General features: G+C 44.1%; 1 protein-coding gene across 6 annotated transcripts in view; it reads right to left on the bottom strand.

The window, feature by feature from the left end:
- The window catches only part of pde3a (phosphodiesterase 3A, cGMP-inhibited), a 47,418-nt gene that overhangs the window by 18,835 nt on the left and 6,738 nt on the right, over positions 1-21,845 (bottom strand). For all 6 annotated transcript variants that reach the window (XM_086035965.1, XM_086035971.1, XM_086035967.1 and 3 more), the window contains 3 exons: positions 4,617-4,862; positions 3,154-3,299; positions 2,964-3,079 (listed from right to left, as the gene is read on the bottom strand). In XM_086035965.1, coding sequence (XP_085892091.1) covers positions 2,964-3,079; positions 3,154-3,299; positions 4,617-4,862 — 508 coding nt within the window. The remainder of the gene's footprint in view (positions 1-2,963; positions 3,080-3,153; positions 3,300-4,616; positions 4,863-21,845) is intronic.

Here is a 21,845-nt window from a genome sequence, read left to right as displayed (position 1 = left end):
CAAACCTCTGGTCCGCAGGCAGCCAGCTGTGACCCGCACGGTTCAGAGATGGTCTGGAGAGGCCGAGGAGGCCTTAAAGGACTGCTTCAGCACAACTGTGTGGGAAGTATTCAGCGATGCTCACGGGGAAGACATTAGTAGTCTAACGGACACTGTTACAGACTATATAAATTTCTGCATGGAGAACACCATACCCACCAGGACAGTAAGGTGTTTCTCCAACAACAAACCCTGGATCACACCAGACATAAAAGCTCTCCTGAAGGAGAAGAGGAGGGCTTTTGCGTCAGGCAACATAGAGGAGCGGAGGACTGTGCAGCGCCAGCTGAGGAGGAGGATCAGAGAGGGGAAAAGGTCCTACAAGAAGAGGATGGAGGAGCAGCTGCTGCAGAATAACGCCAGGGGAGTCTGGAGGGGCCTGAAGACCATCTCAGGCCACGGACAACCCAAGACCCGGACTGGGGGGGACCTGCAGTGGGCAAATGAGCTAAATCTCTTTTTCAATAGGTTCGATCAGATGCCTGCCTCCACTCAGTCTCTCCTGCTGCAGTCTCCACCTACTCCTCCTGCTGGGCGTGTCACCCCCTCCCCTCTTTTCTCCACAGACTCCAGCTCCCAGCTACACCAGATAGCCACCACTCCTTCCTGTCCAGCCTTGGCCTTCACAACATCTCAGGTGAGGAACCAGCTGAAGAAGATGAAGGCGAGGAAGGCAGCGGGTCCAGATGGCATCAGCCCCCAGCTCCTCAAATCCTGCGCAGACCAGCTGTGTGGAATTGTCCAGCACATGTTCAACCTGAGCCTGAAGCTGGGCAGGGTCCCCCAGCTATGGAAAACATCCTGCCTGGTCCCGGTGCCAAAGACCCCCCACCCGAAGGAGCTCAACAGCTTCAGACCGGTGGCGCTGACGTCTCACCTGATGAAGACCCTGGAGAGACTGGTCCTTGTCCACCTGCGCCCCCTGGTGAGCTCCTCAATGGACCCACTCCAGTTCGCATACCAGCCTGGCATCAGTGTGGATGATGCCATCATCTACCTCCTCCACACTTCACTCTCCCACCTGGAGAAGGCGGGGAGCACTGTGAGGATCATGTTCTTTGATTTCTCCAGTGCTTTCAACACCATCCAGCCCACCCTACTGGGAGACAAGCTGGAGCGGGCGGGGGTGGCGCACCACCTCACCACATGGATCCAGGACTACCTCACAAACCGGCCACAGTATGTGAGGACACAGGACTGTGTGTCTGACGTGCTCCTCTGCAGCACGGGGGCCCCACAGGGAACTGTCTTGGCTCCCTTCCTGTTCACCCTCTACACTTCGGACTTCAACTACAACACCCCTACCTGTCACCTGCAGAAGTTCTCTGACGACTCTGCGATTGTCGGCCTCATCACAGGCGGAGATGATCGGGAGTACAGAGAACTTACTCAGGGTTTTGTGGACTGGTGCCAGCAGAACCGCCTCCTGATCAATGCGGGGAAATCCAAAGAAATGGTGGTGGATTTCGGTAGGCGCCAGCACTCTTCACCTGCACCAGTGAACATCCGGGGAACAGATGTTGAGAGAGTCTCAACTTACAAGTACCTGGGTGTTCATCTGAACAATAAACTGGACTGGTGCGACAACACAGACGCCCTCTATAGGAAGAGTCAGAGCAGACTCTTCCTACTCAGGAGACTGAGGTCTTTTGGGGTTCAGGGGACACTCCTCAGGAACTTTTATGACTCGGTGGTTGCATCGGTCATCTTCCAGGGAGCGGTCACCTGGGCAGGCGGCGTCTCGGCCCGGGACAAGAAGCGGCTGGACAAACTGGTCAAGAGGGCCGGCTCTGTCCTGGGCTGCTCCCTGGACTCTGTGGACTCGGTGGGGGACAGGAGGATGTTGGCCAAGCTGTCATCAATGCTGGGCAACCCGGACCACCCCCTCCAGGGCACCCTAACAGCACTCCACAGCACCTTCAGTGACAGACTGTTACACCCTCGCTGTGCAAAGGAGAGATTCCGCCGTTCCTTCTTGCCTGCTGCTGTCAGACTCTTTAACAAGAACATTGTGTAGTCTCTACAAACTGGCGGTCATTAGTGCAATTGTGCAGTCCTGCACCTGAGCTCGTATCGTGCAATACCCAATATTCCCCACTACTGTAATACCGTGCAATACTCAACATTCCCCACTACTGTTAGTCTAGTTTTATTTTTATCCAATGCTGTTCCTTACATTTCACTACAGCACTGCAGCACTGTCACTTAGAGTATTTTTTCCTCTGTACTATGTACAGGCCGAAATGAGTGTTCCTCATATTTTTTATGTAGATGTAGGTTGGTGTGTATACACATGTGTATATACACATGTTACTGCGTATATCTACATAGGTTTGATTCTAAATGTTTGCCGTCAATGTTATACATTAATGGCCACATTATGCCGCCGCCCCTGTGTGACCTATATCTTTGCTACTGTAACAATGAAAATTTCCCCACTGTGGGATCAATAAAGGCATTCTTATTCTTATTCTTATTCTTATTCTTATTCTTATTGCCATTGACAGGATGTGACTGCAGGTGGAGGAGTACACCAGGCGAGGGCGCTATGCACTAGGTTATGAATTAAGTGGTATGTGGAAGTTAACTGACAAACTGGAGTGGCAGCGGGCAGTGAAATGAGGATAAGTACTTTATTCTTGGTTCTGTTCCGTTCTGTAAATGCAGTCAATATCTAATCTTTCAACATAGATAGGTGCGGCTTACATATGTTTTTTATTATTGTTATTTTCTTTAAAAATAGAGTGGGTGCGGCATATATAAAGGTGCGGCTTATGGCCCGGAAACTACTGTACTTAATTTAGAGGTGTCTAAGAATACATCCTTACAGTATTTTCAATAAACAAAAACATGAATCCTTGATTTCAACAGTCTCATTACAAATTCTCAACTACATATTCTTATAGCTTGACCTTTTCACCCACCTGGTCTTCCCAGCGGTTTGCTGTAGAAGTGGTTCAATGTGATGGATGTAGCACAGGAAGCAGACATGGATCGGCTTTTTGAGATGGTTGTCATAAATGAGTTTCTCCATGATTCACTGCATTAATGAGGGAGAAAATATAATATAAAGTAATATAGATCCATCATCCTTAAAAGTAATACGGCCATTACCTTTCTGTGGTGTATTTGATGCTAGCTGAGCGGTCTCTTCGTACAGGTCCAGGCTCTATGGCAGGTAGCCCAGTGGCCGACGTGGTCGTGGTCCACGTTGATGAGATTCTCCGCAACAACCCTGGGGGAAGGCTTCGCCTAATGCGCTGCCAATGCAGAAAACACAAATATAGTAAGATCTCCAAAGTTGAACACTCAAATACTGGTGCATCCCAGAGTTCTACTACAATGACCTGAAAGAATAGGATTCAAAATTCAAACCAAACTTGCAGATTGAACCTCCATCATTGTGTGTGACGTCACGTGACATTTCAGTAAATTGGATGAGCTAAAGCTCAGAGAAGCTTGCCCACAAACGTCACGTTTTACTACTCTGAAACCATGTTGAGTACAATATACAAGGATTACCAACCGATGAAGCAACCGCCATACGCTCAAGATATTCTCTTAAAGCGGAAATCAACCCAAACATTTTTTTTCAAGAATATGTTCTATGCAAGCCCACTAGTTGAAACAAGGCATTCTGATAAATATTGCGTTTGTGGAATAAGAGTTAATCCACCCGTTTTTAGCCATCTCAGAGGGCGGCCATTTTGTCACTTCTGTCGACTGAAAATGACATCGCAACTACTCGGGGCTCAGGGAACGACCAATCACAGCTCGCCTGTTTTCTAAAGCTGAGCCGTGATTGGTCGTTACCTGAGCCCTGGGTAGTTGCGATGTCATTTTCAGTCAACCGAAGTGACAAAATGGCCCATCGCAAAAGCCCAGAACAATATGATCTTCTTGCAGAAGGCCGGCGTTTCCTTTATAGACACGGGGAGTAGCTAAATGAAGCTAACAAAGCTCTCTCCTCAAAGCAGTTTCACTCAACAGAGCATCAGTAGTGATCTTAATGATGAATTTACCCGTTGCTAAACGAGAACCCAAATATATTCTCGGTGAGCCAAAGCCAAGCAGCACTTCATTGAGCTCCATGTTTGTGTGCACTCATGCGGTGTTAAAGCTACTTTCCTGGTGGGCCATTCTTGCCTTGCATCATACGCTTTATTTAGTTTGCTTGCCGCCTAAAGTGCCTGCATACATTTTAAGCGCTGGCCTTGTAAAACATTAAAAAGCCCTTCAGAGGCATGTGCATCACTGTTCACTTACATTACAGCTCAATGATACGTCAGCAAAGAGGGGCTGACATTTGCATATTGATGTATACAATTACAAACAACATGTTTTTATTTTTACTTATGGGGGGAGTTAGAGTTTTTACAACATTCAAATTTTCTATACTTCCACACTGACCAAGAAGTGTAATGTTGCAGTCAGCTCGCCCTTTACTATGGTTCGGAAAAGGTAAGAATAGTCTCTATATGATGTTGATGAAATGCAGTAACTGCACATTTAGTGTTTTGTTACACTTTCATGAGATGGGCAAGCATAGAGAGGAAGTAGGGGGAAAAGACACTCACCTTTGGAATGGCCAGTCTTTCTACTTTATCGGGCCCGTCCTCTGAGTCGGAGCAGGCGTGTGTGACTGGTGGCACGTGGGGCCGATGGAGTGGCTGGAGGATAATTTGGGTGCTGAGGAGACTGCTGACAGCCTTCAGAGAGCTGCAGGTGTTAGGGGGCAGCGAGGGGTCTGCCAGCAAGTCTGATATCAATCCATGGGCCTCACCCATCACTGCGATGTCCACCACCACACTGGTACCCGACGACTTGGGAGGAGAAGACAAAGGAAGAAAAGTCGGTCAGTCGTGCCTGAACATTCATGCGCAATACAAAGATGTCACACCACAGTGACGCACACGCTAGCTTTGGGAGGAAGAGGACGTTTGTGGAAGAAGCACATGTATTCTGCTCACGTGGATTGTGGATTTAAACTACAGTAAAGCCTGAAGCAGACTAACCATCCCTCATGACAAAATCAATCTTTAATATGATTAATATAAAATATGAGTTAAGCAGCAAAATCCACCCATTTTTAACCATCTCAGGGGGGCGGCCATTTTGTCACTTCTGTCGCGTAAAAATGACATCACTGTTGCTCAGGGTTCAGGTAACGACCAATCGCAGCTCACCTGTTTTCAGAAGCTGAGCTATGATTGGTCGCAAGGAAGTCAGCTGAATTAACCACTACATATCTTACGGACGGCCTTGACTACAATACCGCCACCTCTCATCTAAATTTAGCACTCACTGATTTAACATATTGACGGATGAGACCAAATGCTTGTCTGTGTTAAAGGTCAAACTTGTGTGGTTTCAATGAAGGGTTCCTTTGTTAATGTCAACAAATGCTAATCAGCTCGTCTTTATCTTATAATCAATGTCCTCAGCACGTGTACCAACACACACACATACACGATCTATCCATCCATCCATTTTCCATACTGCTTATGCTCATTAGATTACATTTGGATAGTCATTGCAACCATCTGTGAGTGTAATTTTTAATACATATTTTTCTTTTTCTAAAGACACCAAGGAGTGTAAAAGACAATTGGACTACAATGAATAATAAGCAGTAAGCAACACACGGATATTTTAGAATGTAAGCCACAGTTGCCGATGTACTTTTAAACCTCTATCAAACAGGACAGTCAGGTACACAGATACAAAATGAAACCACTCGCAAGGAGCATGCAGCAGACGCTAACACTGAAGTAACAGTGCGGTAAACTGCCAACCTGACTGACTGCAGCTCCCGATGTCACTTGCCAGGCCACACCCCTTAAAGACACACATTGACAGGTGAATCTACTGTAGTGTGTGCAAGTGTGACTTTTGGCTAAATTACTACACTTTATATCACTATCTATTTAATCGTGTTTTTATATTTTGCAATCTAGTGCTGGTTTTTATTTAATACATTTTTTTATAGGAAGGTTTTTGTGGGGCGGAACAAATTAAACTCAGACAGGCAGTACATCCTCTACTCATCTATTATTTTTGCAAGCTGAGCATTCGAATCTAGGTGGCCGTGCACCTAGTCGGGCTTCCTGTGTTCATTTTATTTAGCACGTTAATTGTCACTACAGTTCCCACATAGTTGTATACCAGCTTTGGAAATGAAAGCTTTCATTTACATGTGTGCTGCTTGCAGATGCAACTAACGAGTACAAGTGGGTTAATGATACTAAATAATGGTGATGGAAAGAGATAATATCGGTAATATTGAATGGCTACCAAAGGATGCTAACTGAAGATATTCAAACCAGACCAGATGTTTTATTCCTCTTGACTCATTTTCTGAGGCAAGACACGAAGCGAACGAGCACACGTGACGCTTTTATACCTTGCCTTGGCTCACCCATCTGCCTCAGCCCAAGGCAACTTTGCTTGACGACTGCCAGCAACCTCTTCCTTTACCGATCTGCTTGTATCTGTGACCAATTTTTAACTTTGCAGACGGCAGGTAGCTCCCTACCAGGCACTCGACCATCTGATTAATTCCTGGCGTTTTAGAAATTTAAATGACTGGGTTTTCCAATCTCTGAGGCATTGTCCCGTTGCTGCCCCTGCGCAAAGTAGGTGAAGAGCCAAACTAGTTTTAGGGATACGGAGGGGGACGTGGTTGCCTTGGAGCTAGCATTATTTCTAGCATTAGCATTGCAAGTTCACAGCTGACTAAGACGTGTTTTTGTTCTGGGCCTGTCTTTTGACAGTTGACAAATGTTTGTCACAGTGATAGTGAGCATGGAGTGCTACCGCAAAGACTTCACTGACATACTAATAAAATCATGAAACCAGACAAAGTTTAATGATAACTTTAGCGTTCGAACAAGACTTCCCACAACTTTGCACTCACATATTTGTCGGCATCTGATCTTAACCCTGAAGAATTGGGGGCATGAAAGGTACGCTAGCAACAATAGCCACTCTGTTTTCAAACAAAACGTGACAGACGATTCTCTTTGCATGCTTCCCAACACAAATCGCGCTACCTCTTCAAACATATTTGCTAATGAGTAAACGCCATCATCCAGCTTGTTGGGAGACCGTTTCCTGGAAGAGCGCGTGACGGCACAAGTGCGTGTGGGAGTGTGTCACCTCAACCTGAACAAAACCCATTAGACCACTCCAGAGCTTTATGACATCCTGCTATTGTGACATTTACCCATTACCTGGCAGTAATGGACTCTCTCTGTGGTGACAGGGGAAGCTTGCGTGTGTGCGCGTGTGCGTGTGGGCGTGTGTGTCTGTTTTCCTGGGAGCCAATTAGAGTTTTTCGACCTTGGAATTGAGGACACTTCCTTTGTGACGGGACAATATTTTGACTGATTAGAATTGTATCAAAGCAAGAAAATGCTAATTTGTTTGTTGAGCACAGTTCATACACTCCTGACGCACGGTCGAGTAAGGAAACAATAAAAAAAATAAAAGGGCGTGGTGTACATTGCGGTCCCACAGACGCAATGACATGCGTCCCATATTATTTTTATTAGTTATGCATGTGTGTCAGTTGTTTTTGTTTGATATTTTGTCTTTGTTTGGCGGCTTGTCTGCTTGTGCGGCACCTGCGTCGTGTGACGTAACGATTACGTGATCTGCGCCAATTGGCTGTCGCCGGCGAAGGGCGTGGCCGGGACCACGTGGGTCGATTGAATATGCAGGACGGAAACCTGCAGGAAGGAGGGCCCAGCTCTGCCTTTCACCTAAAGTCAGCTGGGATGCGCTCCGGCTTCCTCGCGAGCCCAATGAGGGATAAGTGCTGCAGAAAATGATTAGATGAATAAAAATCAGTGTTTTGAAGCCAAGCAGTGTCACTGAATGGATTATGTTCCACAGTACACGAATCACCTAATTGATGTGATGTACTGTATACTTCTTCACATCAACCACTCCTGCTCACCCTGCGTCCAGAAGCATGACAATGTTGAATCCCCGTTTGTTCTCATACACTCCTCCCCCTCGTCCCCACATCGCCTATTCCCAACTATTTCAGTTCCCCCGCTCTAACCCCTGCCCCCCAGTCTTCTCCTGAGACAGTAAGAAGATATGTAGGCAGATCAGGCATAAAGGCAGATGGTGAGAGAAGAGAGATAAAGCAAAGCGAAAGAGGGAATAAGAGAGGGAGAGGAGCTGAGTCCAAAGGCAGCCTGTGGTCAGTCAAGTGAAAATGGGAACAGTTCATTCGAGCAGGCCATCTGAGCTCCTCCACAATATAAGCTGCACTAGTTACATTCAGTGACGGTCGTTTTCACTTGTGTGTTTTAAAAAAAAAAATCTCGCACGCACTTTTCACAACTTAAGGGACACTGTTTTACGATCGGATGCAGTATAAAGGTATTCCAAATCCTGCCAAAATAATACTGCTCAGTTTGGTATTTAATTGACGTCATTTGAAGTCATGTCGGTGGCGGGCGCTGCCGGTGTACCACAGCACTTATGTTATGAAAAAGATGCAGGCGTACCCAATGAAATATCTGGTAACCATACCATACAGTGCCATCATTCGTCCTGTCTTTAAAAATGCATGCCTCAGCAGCCAAAGTCAACAACACACGCCAGAGGCCACGTTCATGTTCTGGATCCAAGAGAATGATTGCCGAGTTACGCACTATTGCAAGACTGCGGAGATCAGAGTTGCGGGACAATTAAGTCAGAGTAAGTGGAAATATGGATTGGTTGATGACGACAAAAGATGTGGCGAATGAGCACAAGGTGTTGATTGAGTTTCCCGGGTGATTTTGGCCATTCTTTAAATAGGATATCTTACGAAGAAATCGTCAAGACAATCGCTGACTGAGGGGCAAGTCAAGACTCAGGATTCAAGATCGCTACTCGAACTCAGTGAGAAATCCTGCTCATGCCGAGCATTTGTGTTCCCTTAGGACGGATGGAATAAAAACTAACGCAGCTATTTTGATGAAAAGGCACACGGTGGTCATGAAAGAATAATAGTGACACAAAATCTCTGATCAGCCGTTTCACTCTCTTGCTTACGAACACCAAATGCTGCACACTCATAATTGACCTAAAAACTCGGCTGTATCGAGCCTAATTTAGACATCGCTTCAAGTTGTCCTATCTCATTACCGATTAAATGGCTTTCTGATTTTCCGCACACGCATGCACAAGCGCAGGACGCGAGCACATGCACACACTGTCCTGAAAGTCTTCACGTCAACAAACACTCTACCTGCTTAGCAGGACGTGAATTGTCCAGGTGGTATCCCATGATACCCGACGAGTGCCTCCTCTGCATCGTTTGGGTCGGGTCTGAGCGCGAACCAAGATTTCTTGGGATGCAATATGCTGAAGTGTCTCTGCAGTGATCCCTGTCCTTAACCGCAGTTCAAATGGCACACGAAGCTCAATACAGAGCAAGTGACATTTCAGTGGTGCAGCCCAGCAACATTTCCTTGCCCTCTCTGCTCATCTGCTTCTCTGCTCTCCTCCGCCGCTTCATGAGCCTCCCTCTGCCCTGTCACCTAATCGACACAACCCCCCCCCCCCCGCCGCTCTGCATCTGCCAATCGCAAGTGTTCACTTGCGATGGGATGACCTGCCATTTGCAGAAATCCCAGGTATTGGAAATATCCGGTTGCTGTGATACGTTGGGTCAAAGATCAAAGTGACTCGTCAATAGACCATAAACTAGTTGTTCGGTGCTCAGTTGGTCACAATGGTTCCACGCCCACGCCTGAAGAACTTGTTGAGGGTTTCCTTGTGATAGAAGGTGTGCATGACAACCAAACTGCGGGTAGTGTGTGCTATATTATCCAGGTCTCTTTATGGCTTGTTACATATCGATCACGGGATGTTTGTTCAAATAGAGGGATTGTTGTTGTTTGCTGGGGCTTATATCTCCTTTGATCGGTTTCAAAATCAAACCAGCCCAACCCAAACCCAACTCAAACCTCAACCCAAACATATTTCTTTCAAGAATGTGTTCTATGCAGGCCGACTGGTTGAAACAAGGCCATATGATTAATATGAAATATGAGTTAATCAGCAAAATCCACACGTTTTTAGTCTTCTCAGGGGGCGGCCATTTTGCCACTTCCGTCGACTGAAAATGACATCACAACTACTCGGGGCTCAGGCTGACCTGTTTTCTGAAGCTGAGCCGTGAATAGGTAATGAATCTAATTTTGTTTAAACAATACTTGTGTTTTTTGGTTTGTTCTGGGGCTTCCGCCATGACACCAGTAATAGCGCGTAGACGTTCGAATCAACTTCCGTCCTAAGTGAATAAAGCAATTCAGGACATTTGTATTTTTTTGGTGTGCCAGGGTTGCTCCCATCCTCCTCAAAGTTGCTTAGTGCCAGGAAAAACGATACAGAACACCCCCCCCCCCCAGGACAAAAGTCAAGTCCCATTCAACTACTTGTAAGTCGATGTTTCATCCAAAAAATTGTGAACATTTTTTATCAAGGTCGAATTCTTGCCCAATGCTGCTTTAAAACATTGCAATGTGACAATATGTCACTTGGAAAAAAAATCCCGTTACTGTCGTTACTGTTGCAAATCGGAAGTTCAATGGTTTAACCTCAAAAATACGGTGTTGACACTTTTGTTTATTCAGCGACGACAGAGTAGTTTACACGTTGAGCATGTTGTGCAGTTTAATTGGTAACAGCCGCACAATAAAATCGCTGGATATATTTAAAAAAAAAAAAAATTGTGTACACTTGCACATGAGCGTTTGAAAGGCGCACAGTTCAGCTGCGAGCGATTTATATTTTGCTAATAAGTTGTGCTGTCCATGTGATCCTCGAATGTAACATGCGTGTCGGCCATTGTCCATTGTCGGCCACTCAGAGCTAATTTTCTTCTTGCAATTGTTCGTTTGTACCAGATTTTCAATTGAATACCCTTGTATGCAGGTAGTGACGCGGTTCAAGTGTAAAAAGAATTAATTTAATGCTATAACGAGTAGACCACAACATTTCAACAATCTCTTGCGAACAAAAGGCTGAATGAACTATATTTATTCATGGCGCACTGCAGGAAGGTTTGATTTAAAGCATACATCATTTTCACCTGGTCGTGAACAAGTTCAGTTTCGGGCTCTAATGTCACACGTCTGGACCAAGCTTCCTGAGAACCACCCACAAATACAAACTACAGTGGGAGAGCTGTGCAGCTACTCCCGGTGCATTGCAAAAAGAGGGGAAAAAAAAGAGGTAGCACTTCCTGTTTTCTTTCTCGTCTTTACTTGCCCTCATGCCTCCATCTAAAAATAAAAAAAAGAGGAGCAGGAGCTACTGATGAAGAAAACAACTCGTCACTTTCTGTCACAATACCGAGGGTTGATGTGCACACAACTCGCCATCCACCAAACACTCCCTCCTCTGGCTGCAATGATTTTACAATTGGCTTGCCATAGCAGTCAAATCATGAGATTAAAAGTGTTTTTCTGCGCAAATACAACGGACACGGTTACCTTTACTTCCTGCACTGCAGGTTAGAACTAAACATAAACTCAGTTCTAGATGTTGTTTGATCTGCATATGTTAATCCAGTTTTTTTTTTGTCTTGATTATTTTATCTTATTTTGTCCCTTGTCTTTGGTGTTTTTTATGTTTCTTTTTAAAGTGAAGTCTTTTCCTGAACAGGCACTTGGCCTAGGAACACACCATTAAGGCGCAAGAGATGAAGCACAAGAGACTGAGCCCTCTTTCTCCAGAAGGCAGCAGTTACTGTTTTGTGGGCGGTGCGCGCTGCGGGCTTTGGGACGACGTCACAAAAGAGGCGCGGCAGCCACAAAGGGAAGAGGCGGGGTTTTGGTGAACCAGCCGTCTTAACTTCAAGGTTAGAAAAACAGCCAGCAAAATAACTCATATTTCATTCAAAATGTGATTGTAATTTGTGCTAAAAGTAATATATCATCGTATATATGCCTACAGTTAACATCAGGACTCTTTAAATATCAAGAGACGTCTCCTTTAAGAGCTAAGACAGAACCTAAAAAGAAGATAATCATTTACATTTACGCAAGTGCATAAATCTCCATTGACTCTTTGAGTCTCCCTCCCTCAAACACTCTCACTCCCGCTCTCTCTCTTTCTCATGCTCTCAGACACACGCACACATTCAGACACTGGTGCTGATGAGACAGGCAAAATAGATCCAAACCCCCACTGGCCAGCAACTTTTCTTACAAGCTGCCACATGAGGTCGGAAATGCAATGCAACACAACTAATCTGACAGTTGTGAACAAACATCTCATTGTAAACATGAGAAATGAACAGAGCCGGGCATTTTATTAAAAAAATTGCGGTCCGTTTATCGCCTACCGCCTTCATCTGGGGTACCTTGCGCCATCCATCTCCGGCCCGAAAAAATATTAATCGCCTATAGGCCGGTCCGCATATGATTTTAAATGGGCTTCCGCAAGCGTTTCAGCCTACCAACTAACTTGGACAAACTACCGCTCGAGCTTTATGTACCTTTAAGAAACTCGGAAGCCTTGCTGCATTTAAAGGAAACGCATTTTGTCCGGCCCTCAGTCTCGTAACATCGGGAAAACGTCACTTCCTCTCGCCTGTTCCCTCACTCAAATCTGTCCCCCAAGCAACAACAACTCAATCTAATAATACTATTGTTGGAGAAACCTGGCCGCGGCCGGACGAAATGCTTCTCCTTTTAGCACCTTTAACTCACTCACTGCCAAAAACCAATTTATTTGTCTTTTCACAGTCCAGACATTGAATGCCCTGAATTTATTTATATATTTTTTTTAATTTTTTCACACGTTAGGGTAAAAGAGGCTTTGAAAATGTCTGACCTTTTTGGAGCTTTATGTACCTTTAAGGACCTCGTTAGGGTAAAAGAGGGCCTGAAAATGTCTATCCTCACACAAATCTTCCCCCTGAGCAACAACAACTCAATCTAACAATACTGTTGTTCCAGAAATCTCGCCTCACTATAAAAATAGACGATTACGTAGATGGGAAAAAAATGGGCCTCCGACTATGCTTAGTCGGACTATTTTTTTTTTAAGTTTCCCATTTATCGCCTACAAAATGGGCGTCCGTCATAGGCGGATAGACGGACCGGTCCATCACGTCGGCGGAATGCCCAACTCTGGAAATGAATACAATCTTATCTTTTCCATCCACTGATTTTCTATACCACAACTCAGCCTCTCACGTTTGTTTTTGTACAAAAGGCAGACGACATCCTGAACTGGTCACCAGTCAATCACGGGGCACATAGAGACACAGACAACCATTCACACTGTCGCTCCGAGGAAATGAACCCATGCAGCCTGCACAGAAGTCAGGTGAGGGAAGCAGTACACTTTGGTGACAAAATTCGAAATCGCCACTATATCATAATACAACAATTAATGCTTACTAATGGGCATAAAAAAAATGACTTTAACAACTCAAAATGTGTGTTTGCATCAACAGACTGCCTTCCATCTCGGTGTGATTTCATGTGAACGTGTGTGTGAATGTGAGTGGATATGACGATGACGACTTTGACTCCACCTTCCTCCCACATCGTCATCATTGCACAAAACCACATTAGTGCTGCTCAATGAAGCTAATTGTTCCCAATTTAACGCATCTTAGGAGGCTCCGTGAAGCCAGACCACACTTGCCGTTTGTTGCTTACCGATCTAATTACATGCTCACCTTGTGTGAGGCGCGTGCGTGCGAGTGTAGAAGAGAGAAACGGTGACGTCAAAACAAGTGTCTAACTAACTAACTCCAATTTAAAAAGTCTAACTAAAAGACACTTTTCAAAATTCACAAATCAGTTTTAAAAAAAATCTGTCGTTTTAAATATATTTCCACTTATACAAAAATTCAAATTTTCACTATTTCACTATTTTTGTTGACACATCACACACAGAAGCAACACAATGACTCCCAATGGAAAAAAAAGAGAGAATGAAAAATGGTATGGATAAATACATCTCTAAATTATTTTCAACAATACTGTAGTTGGGTTTATCATCTACTATTCATTACAATGCAGTGTGTTGTGATTTGATGATTTGATCTTGATCCCTGAATGAAGTATAATTTTGAGAAGGGACTGATATGACGGTTTCAAAATTCACAAAAATAAATAGTCCATAACTGAAAGGTAATACAACTTATAATTATAAAAACAATCATTCATATTGGAATCCATATTTTCACAGAGCAACATCATTTTTGTCACATTTTCATCTCCACCCTTTTGAGTCCTCTGTGAATGGATTGTGCTGATGGCAGTCATGGACACCGCCTCCGGCAAGTGTGTGTGCGCGTGTGCGCTCGTGTGTGCCTCACAGAGGAGTTGCATGACTAAGCCTTTGCGTGTAATGTCAAGTAAATGCATGCATGCGTCTGTCAGCAAATGTATATTTTGTGCATGTCCTTTTTGTGTGCTCCCAATCATGTGCGATGCATGGCATGAAAATATGGAGTTGATTTACAACTTGTCACTAAAACACTATTCCGGGAAGACTTTCTACAAGACGCGATGGAGTTTGTCGGTGGGATTTGTCATTCCGTTCATTTAGAAGAACTTTTGTGAACTCAGGGGTCACTGATGCTGAGTCAGAATGAGGGCCTGTTCTTGGTCATCTCATTTATATTTGATAGGGTTGAGGTCAGGGCTCTGTGTGATCCCTAACACGCAAATTCTAAAATGTGAGTTAAAATGCACATTTGCAAACCCTGCTCTGTATTGCAGGGTACAATATATAAAGTATTTTCCGGACCATAAGCCGCACCTTTATATAAGCCGCACCCACTCTATCTAAAAAAATAATAATAAAAAAAACTTAAATAAGCCGCACCTTTATATAAGCCACACCCATCTATGTTGAAAAAAATGTACTGCATTTACAAAACGATTTTCCAGTGTGCACCTGAACAGATTCTTTCCTAACAGTGCCTTTTCGCACGGCAGTAACTTTGCTGATTAAAACGGAACAGAACCGAGAGAAAATAAACAGTACTTATCTTCATGTCGCTGCCCGCCGTCACTCTAGTTTGTCAGTTAACTTTCGCATATCACCTAATTTATAACCTAGTGCATAGCGCCCTCGCCTGTTGAGCTCCTACACCTGCAGTCACATCCTGTTCATGCCAATTGTATTGCATCGTAATTCCAGTTAGCGTGCCCCTAGCAGTGGAAGAAAAATCCACAGAATATCCGCACCTTTACATAAGCCGCATTTCTCTCTCTCTCTCTCATATATATATATATATATATATATATATATATATATATATATATATATATAATGTCAGGCTAATAACCGTTTGCATTCCAGCCGCTGTGACATCTTCATGTCATCTTTACTTCAGTGCCTAAAATGCATCACACGCTAACAAGCCCTGCATGCACGAAGCTCATTTGAAATTCACACACATCATTTCCTCCGAGCATCACCCATCCTCCCTCCACTCCACCCTTCAAGACTGCGCGGCTAAGTGGAGTGCTTTTACCGCACGTTGTTGTAGCCTTGTAAGGCTACTGACGCCAGCTTGTCATCCTACTCCTATTGCTGCAAGAGCAGAGTGCGTCACAGCTCCCATAACCCACTTCTCTCTGTCAGCTTTCTGTTTTCATTGATTGACACTAACGGTGGCGGGCATTTCAGGCCCACACCGATGAAACACTTCGGTGCATGTATACTGACTACAATGGACAATCAGGCAACCGCAGAACAATATGGGACAAATGAGGTGGGGGATACAGTTATACTAAGGGGTGTTAAGCAGGCACACTGAAGGGTATTGAATTTGTTAAAGAGAGAAAAGAAAATGTTTTTTTTTTTTTTTTTAAAGGATGAACAGTGTTGAGTAATGTTTGGCAGAATCTGCGCTGGATAATTCACATATACGGGGACCTTGTTAATGGCAACCGTGACATGTGTGACACTTTTAAATGATGCAGAGAAAATATGTTAAAATAGATATTTCATTTTTTACCATGTGGTTGTGTAAATGTACCATTGCAAAATTCTTCCATTTTCTGTATTTGACTTCTAATTTATTTATGAAGTCAGATGACACTGTTTGTACAGCCACATAATATCATTATTGCCATTGTTGGAAATAAACATCATCCTTGTTATACTACAGCCCAGGGGCGGAGCCAGAACGTGGCTAATGGGTGGGCCTGGTAAAATCAGGGCGGGCCTGAATATTTCTCTCACTGAGCACAATTCTCCTATCCCGACACATCGTATATTCAAATAAAACGACAAACTGAATAATATGAAGTTCAGAACTTCCTTAGGCAACCGCAATTATGCCATTCTTAATGTTCAATAAAAAAAAATTTAAAAACACAACAAAACGCAAATTCAAAAACAATATAATAATAATTTACAAAAAATTTCAAAGTATATATTTTTTTCATAAATCTCACTGGGTGGGCAGTCCGTCAATCTGGGTGGGCCTGTGCACACCCAGGTCCCCCCGTGGCTCCGCCCATGCTACAGCCTTATCAAATTTAAATGAATTTAGATATTTGAACCTAAAAATGGCATTATGGAACTATCTTCCATGAGGAGTGATCGCTTTTTCTGTCAGCTTTCTCAACAAGGCTTTTCTACCCCTGAAGCCGCTGGGGTGGCTCTGCTCTCGGTTATACAACGACACAGGCCAATTTGCAACAATTTTATTTCTAACCTTGTCCAGATCTGTGGCTTGCAACGTTCCTGCCTCTGATCAGTGGCCGGTCAATTTCTTGTTTTTCCGCCGATATGTGGGTGGAGTTTTCTTCCTTCTCAGATTTTGCTAGAATTGGCGCCGGTACAATTGGGCGTTAGACTTTTCCCAGCCAATCCACGCAAGTGTTCCTCATTTGCACCAAAATGAGGGCAGTCCAAGCCCAAATCCGCGTACGCCATACCGGACGTTGCGGAAACCCAAAAACTCTCACCCGCACCCCGGCTTGGAAGCACAGAGCACTAAGGTGGATAAAACGCTGAGCTTCCAGCTCACCAAACTGCCTTACAACCGCAGCGGAACGTAGAACAGACACAAATGATCGGGGTGGAAGACGGTGTCCAAGTGCCCACTTCACAGCCGTGATCTATGACCGCCCTGGTCAGCTTTACACCATCTGAAAGTGGAGAGCTTCTTCCTTATAAACGTACTCTGAGGGCATCAATCTCCCGCATGGACTCCAATGAGACCGTCTGCCTCTCCTGTGCATGGGAATGAGAGGAGCTGCCTCCATTGGCCGGGAAGCAAGACGGTCGTGTTCACGCCCACAATGCGGAAAACGGGCGTTGCTAACTGTAACTAACACCAAAAGAAACCAAACTCCACCCACGCACACAGTTAGACCGCACTTTGTGCTAGACTTTCGCTGAGCACGAAAATAGGCCCCTTTATATTGACGTAAAAATAATATGAATGTGTTCTTTTAAAACGCGACAGGATGATCTTCCATGGAAGGTTACTATGCAACATATGACATCACAGGCTAGCTAACAGTCTCTCTACAAAGGCAACATAACCACTAGCACGTCATCAATGTGTGCCTGCAGCATCTGTGAGCGGGAGACACGCATTTGAGCATTGTAAGCCACAATGGAAGAGGAATAAAAGCACTCCCAGATGCGTGGGATGCAATTATATCTTTGATCATCTGATTGGGTAATGTACAGGCAAACTGGACAATCCAAGACAAACACGCGGTCAGGAGATTGTTGACAGAGCGCAAGCTGCGAGGAAGTAGACACACACAAAGACACACACATTCACAAAGCACGGCCTCTATGATACATAGCTATCGGTGTTCAGTAAGACGCTCGGTAGAAACACTTGCTCACAATTGCAATAAATATTTAGTTGACGTCTGCTTGTGAGTTTACTTGTGAGTGAGTTTACAGTACCGCGTCTCTCCAAGAAGGAAGGACGAAATGAGCTGATTCGCACTGAACCATAATAAAAAAATAAAATAAAATAAAATTCTCCAATTAGTCAGTGCACTTTGCAGAACAGTGGTTAGAAGTGTTGCTGTTATGCAGTAGGTTGGAAGTTTGTGTGATGGACCCCAGAGCACAGAACAGGTTTTATAAATCATTTTAATGTCCAAAACAACTTCCAGGGGCAAAGCAATGGAGCAATCATACGCAGTAAAACTTGGCCAGGCGATGAGCAGAATAGCGAGTCTGAGTGAAGGAAAACCGGGAGGAGACCAATAAGAAAAAAAAAAAAAAACGCAAGGCGCAAAGAAGTAAAGTACAAAACTTCGGTATACAAATAGTAACAAACGCTGTAAAGCAAAGCGACACACACCAAATATTCACAAACGGACAAGGAATCAGAATGGGTGCGGACATCTGTGCTCAACTGTGTGACATTCTCTTGATGCTGTGTATTCAAAGAATAGAACAGTGCTACCTTACTGACTTGAACTGTGAGATTGTTAAGTAGAAGGTGTATAGATGGCTGTATGGATGGATTTACAGTAGATTAAACACGTACGTGACCAGACCAAAGCCGCTTGCCTCTCACCGAGCATATTTTGGAGCTAAAACACATCATTGAGTAAGTAACAAGGCAATCCTTGTCCAGGGCCACCAAAACCTCATCTGGACGGCCAGCAGGGAAGCGAAGCCACTATATGTTTGAGAGAGTCTGCATATGTATACAGGCCAGGTTAAAAGTATTTGCTGCTTCCTTTAGCGCTTTTTTTGCTAATTTTTCCACCCCCCCTCTGGCCTTCGCTTCTCCCCATCGAGCATGATGGCATGGAGCCACGATCGCATCGCCCGGTGACAAATAAACGAAAACGCGAGCCCCGACTGGCAATGCGCGATTGAGGTAAACTAGCTTGCGCGCTGCGTAGCGGAGTGCACGCGAGGGCTCGGAGCGCCGTGTTTAGTTTGAGCGCTACGAGCGACTCGCTGTCCTTTGACCGTCAACACTTCTGCTGTGCTTGGCAGCCGACCACTTCCCTCCCTCTCTCGTTTCCTCCCCCATCTTTCAACGCTTTGCCTTTCCCCTAAACGTCCCTCGGTCCAAGATCTCTCCCCTGCCATGCACAAGTTCCATCGAGCGAGTTTGGCCACTAACACATTTTGCTGTTTGACCGCAGCTTGAAGGCCGAATGCACATTTTTCATTCCTAATGAAAAATGATTTTATAAAATCCTTGTTGTCTGAAAAGTATTTTCTGTTTTTTTAAAAATGATCTCTCATATCAAAACACCAACATGTTGATATTGCCGGTGTGCACTTAGTGGCAACAGGGGAGTCCCCCAAAGTCATACATTTAGAGTTCGAATCAATGTTTGCCTCATACCAAACTAAAACTTGGAGGTCTAACTGTCATCACGTGCGACGGTTCACGAGACCTTAGCGATACTTGTCAGATTTTAGATCAAGGTGCCTTTTCTATGCTTTTTGTGATGACCCCACCAGTGACGGCAAAATGGGATGATAATCGGCCATTCATTTTCTACAACATTTGTTATGATTAGGGTGACAGGTGAGCTGGAGCCCATCGCCTTTGAGCAAAAGCCGCTATAAACGCCAGACTGGTTGTCAGTCATGCCAACCCAGAATCTCAATCTCAACTGTATGGTAGACTTGTTAGCCACTACACTAACCACTACCGTGAAAAGGAAAATAATACATTCAATTAAAAGGGGAAGTCAACGCAAACATGTTTTTTCAAGAATATGTTCTACGCAAGCAGGGCATTCTGATAAATATTGCGTTTGTGGAATAAGAGTTAATCCATTCATTTTTAGCCATCGCTGGGTGGCGGCCATTTTGTCTTTTTATTGTATTTATTTATTTTAAATCAAGTAATAGCTTCTGCTTTGATATTTTTGGTGTCTTTTTCCAGACAGCATATTTGACAGTGTCTAAGTTTCTTTGATGCGAGCTGCAAGTCTGACAGCTCATTATTGGTATCATTCTGCTTCTTTTAAGAATTGCATCATGAATATTTCAGAAATACCTCCCTCTTGAAGAGTTAGAGGAAAGCATGCGAGAAATGACTGTCGTACTTTAAAAGAGTGATTGATGATCCTTGAATGTTCAGGTTTTGTATAATTCCAGCCCATTTGCTCGTTTCAATGTCTAGTGAAGGAATGTATCAAATTATTCAAGAGAAGACTGCAGATCCCGCGTTTGTTCCATTAATTCAAATGTTGTTGGCTTCCTATCGCGCAGTTAAACTCTCCAAATGTTGTGTATTTATTTGAAATGAAGACCAATTTTCTCAGCGGTCCCTAAGGAAGCACTAATAAGCCTTGATGAACTCAGCAAGCCCTGGAAACGAGAACAGGTTGTGTGTCTCTCAGGAAATTCATTTGCGTCAAAGAGAGAATGTGGGCCTCCCCTCAAATAGACTTCTGAGCATGTCTTTGCTTTAAAATCTTTTGAAAGTCTCCCTCCCTGCCTCCCTCCCAGCCCCCCCTCTGACACAGATACTGCAAATGATGTGATGATGACTATGATATGCAACAGAGCATTGCCTTATCCAAGATCTGGCCTCTATTTGTAAAGGGTCAAATATTTCAGGGAAAAAAAAAAAAAATTCTCCTGAGTCATACTGCTTTTTCTTTGGATTGCGCAACCTCAAAAGTATTGATGAACCTGAATAGCAGTTCTTTTTTTTTTTTTTACACAGGCACTTACAATGTATTCATGTGATTCTCCTTTTAAAACAAAAACAGCTACCTACCCTCCAAATAGTCCACTATAAGACGTGCTTTTAAGTGGCGGTTGCCATTATTAACTGGTGGAACAAATGATCGCATTGATTGACCTTTATGTTCTCATGCATGAGCAAACATGCTGATTAAGTCCCAACGTCTTATAACTGGGGAAATATACCGAGGTTAGGCTCGAAAACACGTGCCTAAACTAGTCAAACCACACAGACTCAAGGGTCAACACTACCCAAATTGATTGTGTGCCTAGTGTGAGTGTCCTGCATTTACTGGCTGAGCTAGATGGGGTATATCCTTGGATTAGGGTTAGATATCCCAATTCCCCCGCCCCCACCCCCACCCCCCGCACTCCCTCTGCCATCCTGCCCTGTTCTTTCTCTGCCAAATGAAATCTGGCGATATGTGGCTGTTGAAATATCTTGACCTAATGTAAGTCTGTTGACCGATGCCCCTACTAGCTAAGTAAATGAATACATATGTCATTTGCGTTGTGTAGTGAATCTCATCAAGCATATCTAATTATTGTTTGTGTCTTTGTGAGCCTTTTTATTCTCCCTTTGGTTGCCTTAAATGTACTGTAGTCTCAATGGTATCTCACAGTGGCAATATAACTTTCCTATAAAACGCGACTATGACATAGTTGCTTCATAATAAGTGTATTGTTCAGAGAACTGTTATTTCAGAGAGTAACATAGTTTGCTATAGTTTTCCTTTTATGTACCATTCTGACTTTTTCTTCTGCAAATGTCACTGGCCAATTGACTGAAGATTCTCAGAACGTTTATGTTCAGAAATGTTGCAGGAGAGGACTACTACACGTCAAAACATTTAAATCAATCAACTCAATAGCATCATGGCATCATTCCTCTTCAAAGTAAGACCATGTGTTTGAATCGATACATCAAACAGCAAAACAATTAAAATAACAATAACAAAAGTCAGAGAAGAAGTGGAAATACAGTATGTTCCTGATTCCAGTCCAGTTAAGTGCCTGTCTTGCCTCTGGCTTGGCAGGCTACACCAGCCGGCTTCATAAATACTGCATCAGAAATGCTTGATGAAAATCTCGCTTCTCTCAGGTACAACTGCACT

The sequence above is a fragment of the Filicampus tigris genome, chromosome 7 (genome assembly GCF_054856515.1).
Source record: "Filicampus tigris isolate MCC_2025a chromosome 7, RoL_Ftig_1.0, whole genome shotgun sequence".
Classification (NCBI taxonomy): domain Eukaryota; kingdom Metazoa; phylum Chordata; class Actinopteri; order Syngnathiformes; family Syngnathidae; genus Filicampus; species Filicampus tigris.
This window is presented reverse-complemented; position numbering and strand designations above follow the sequence as displayed.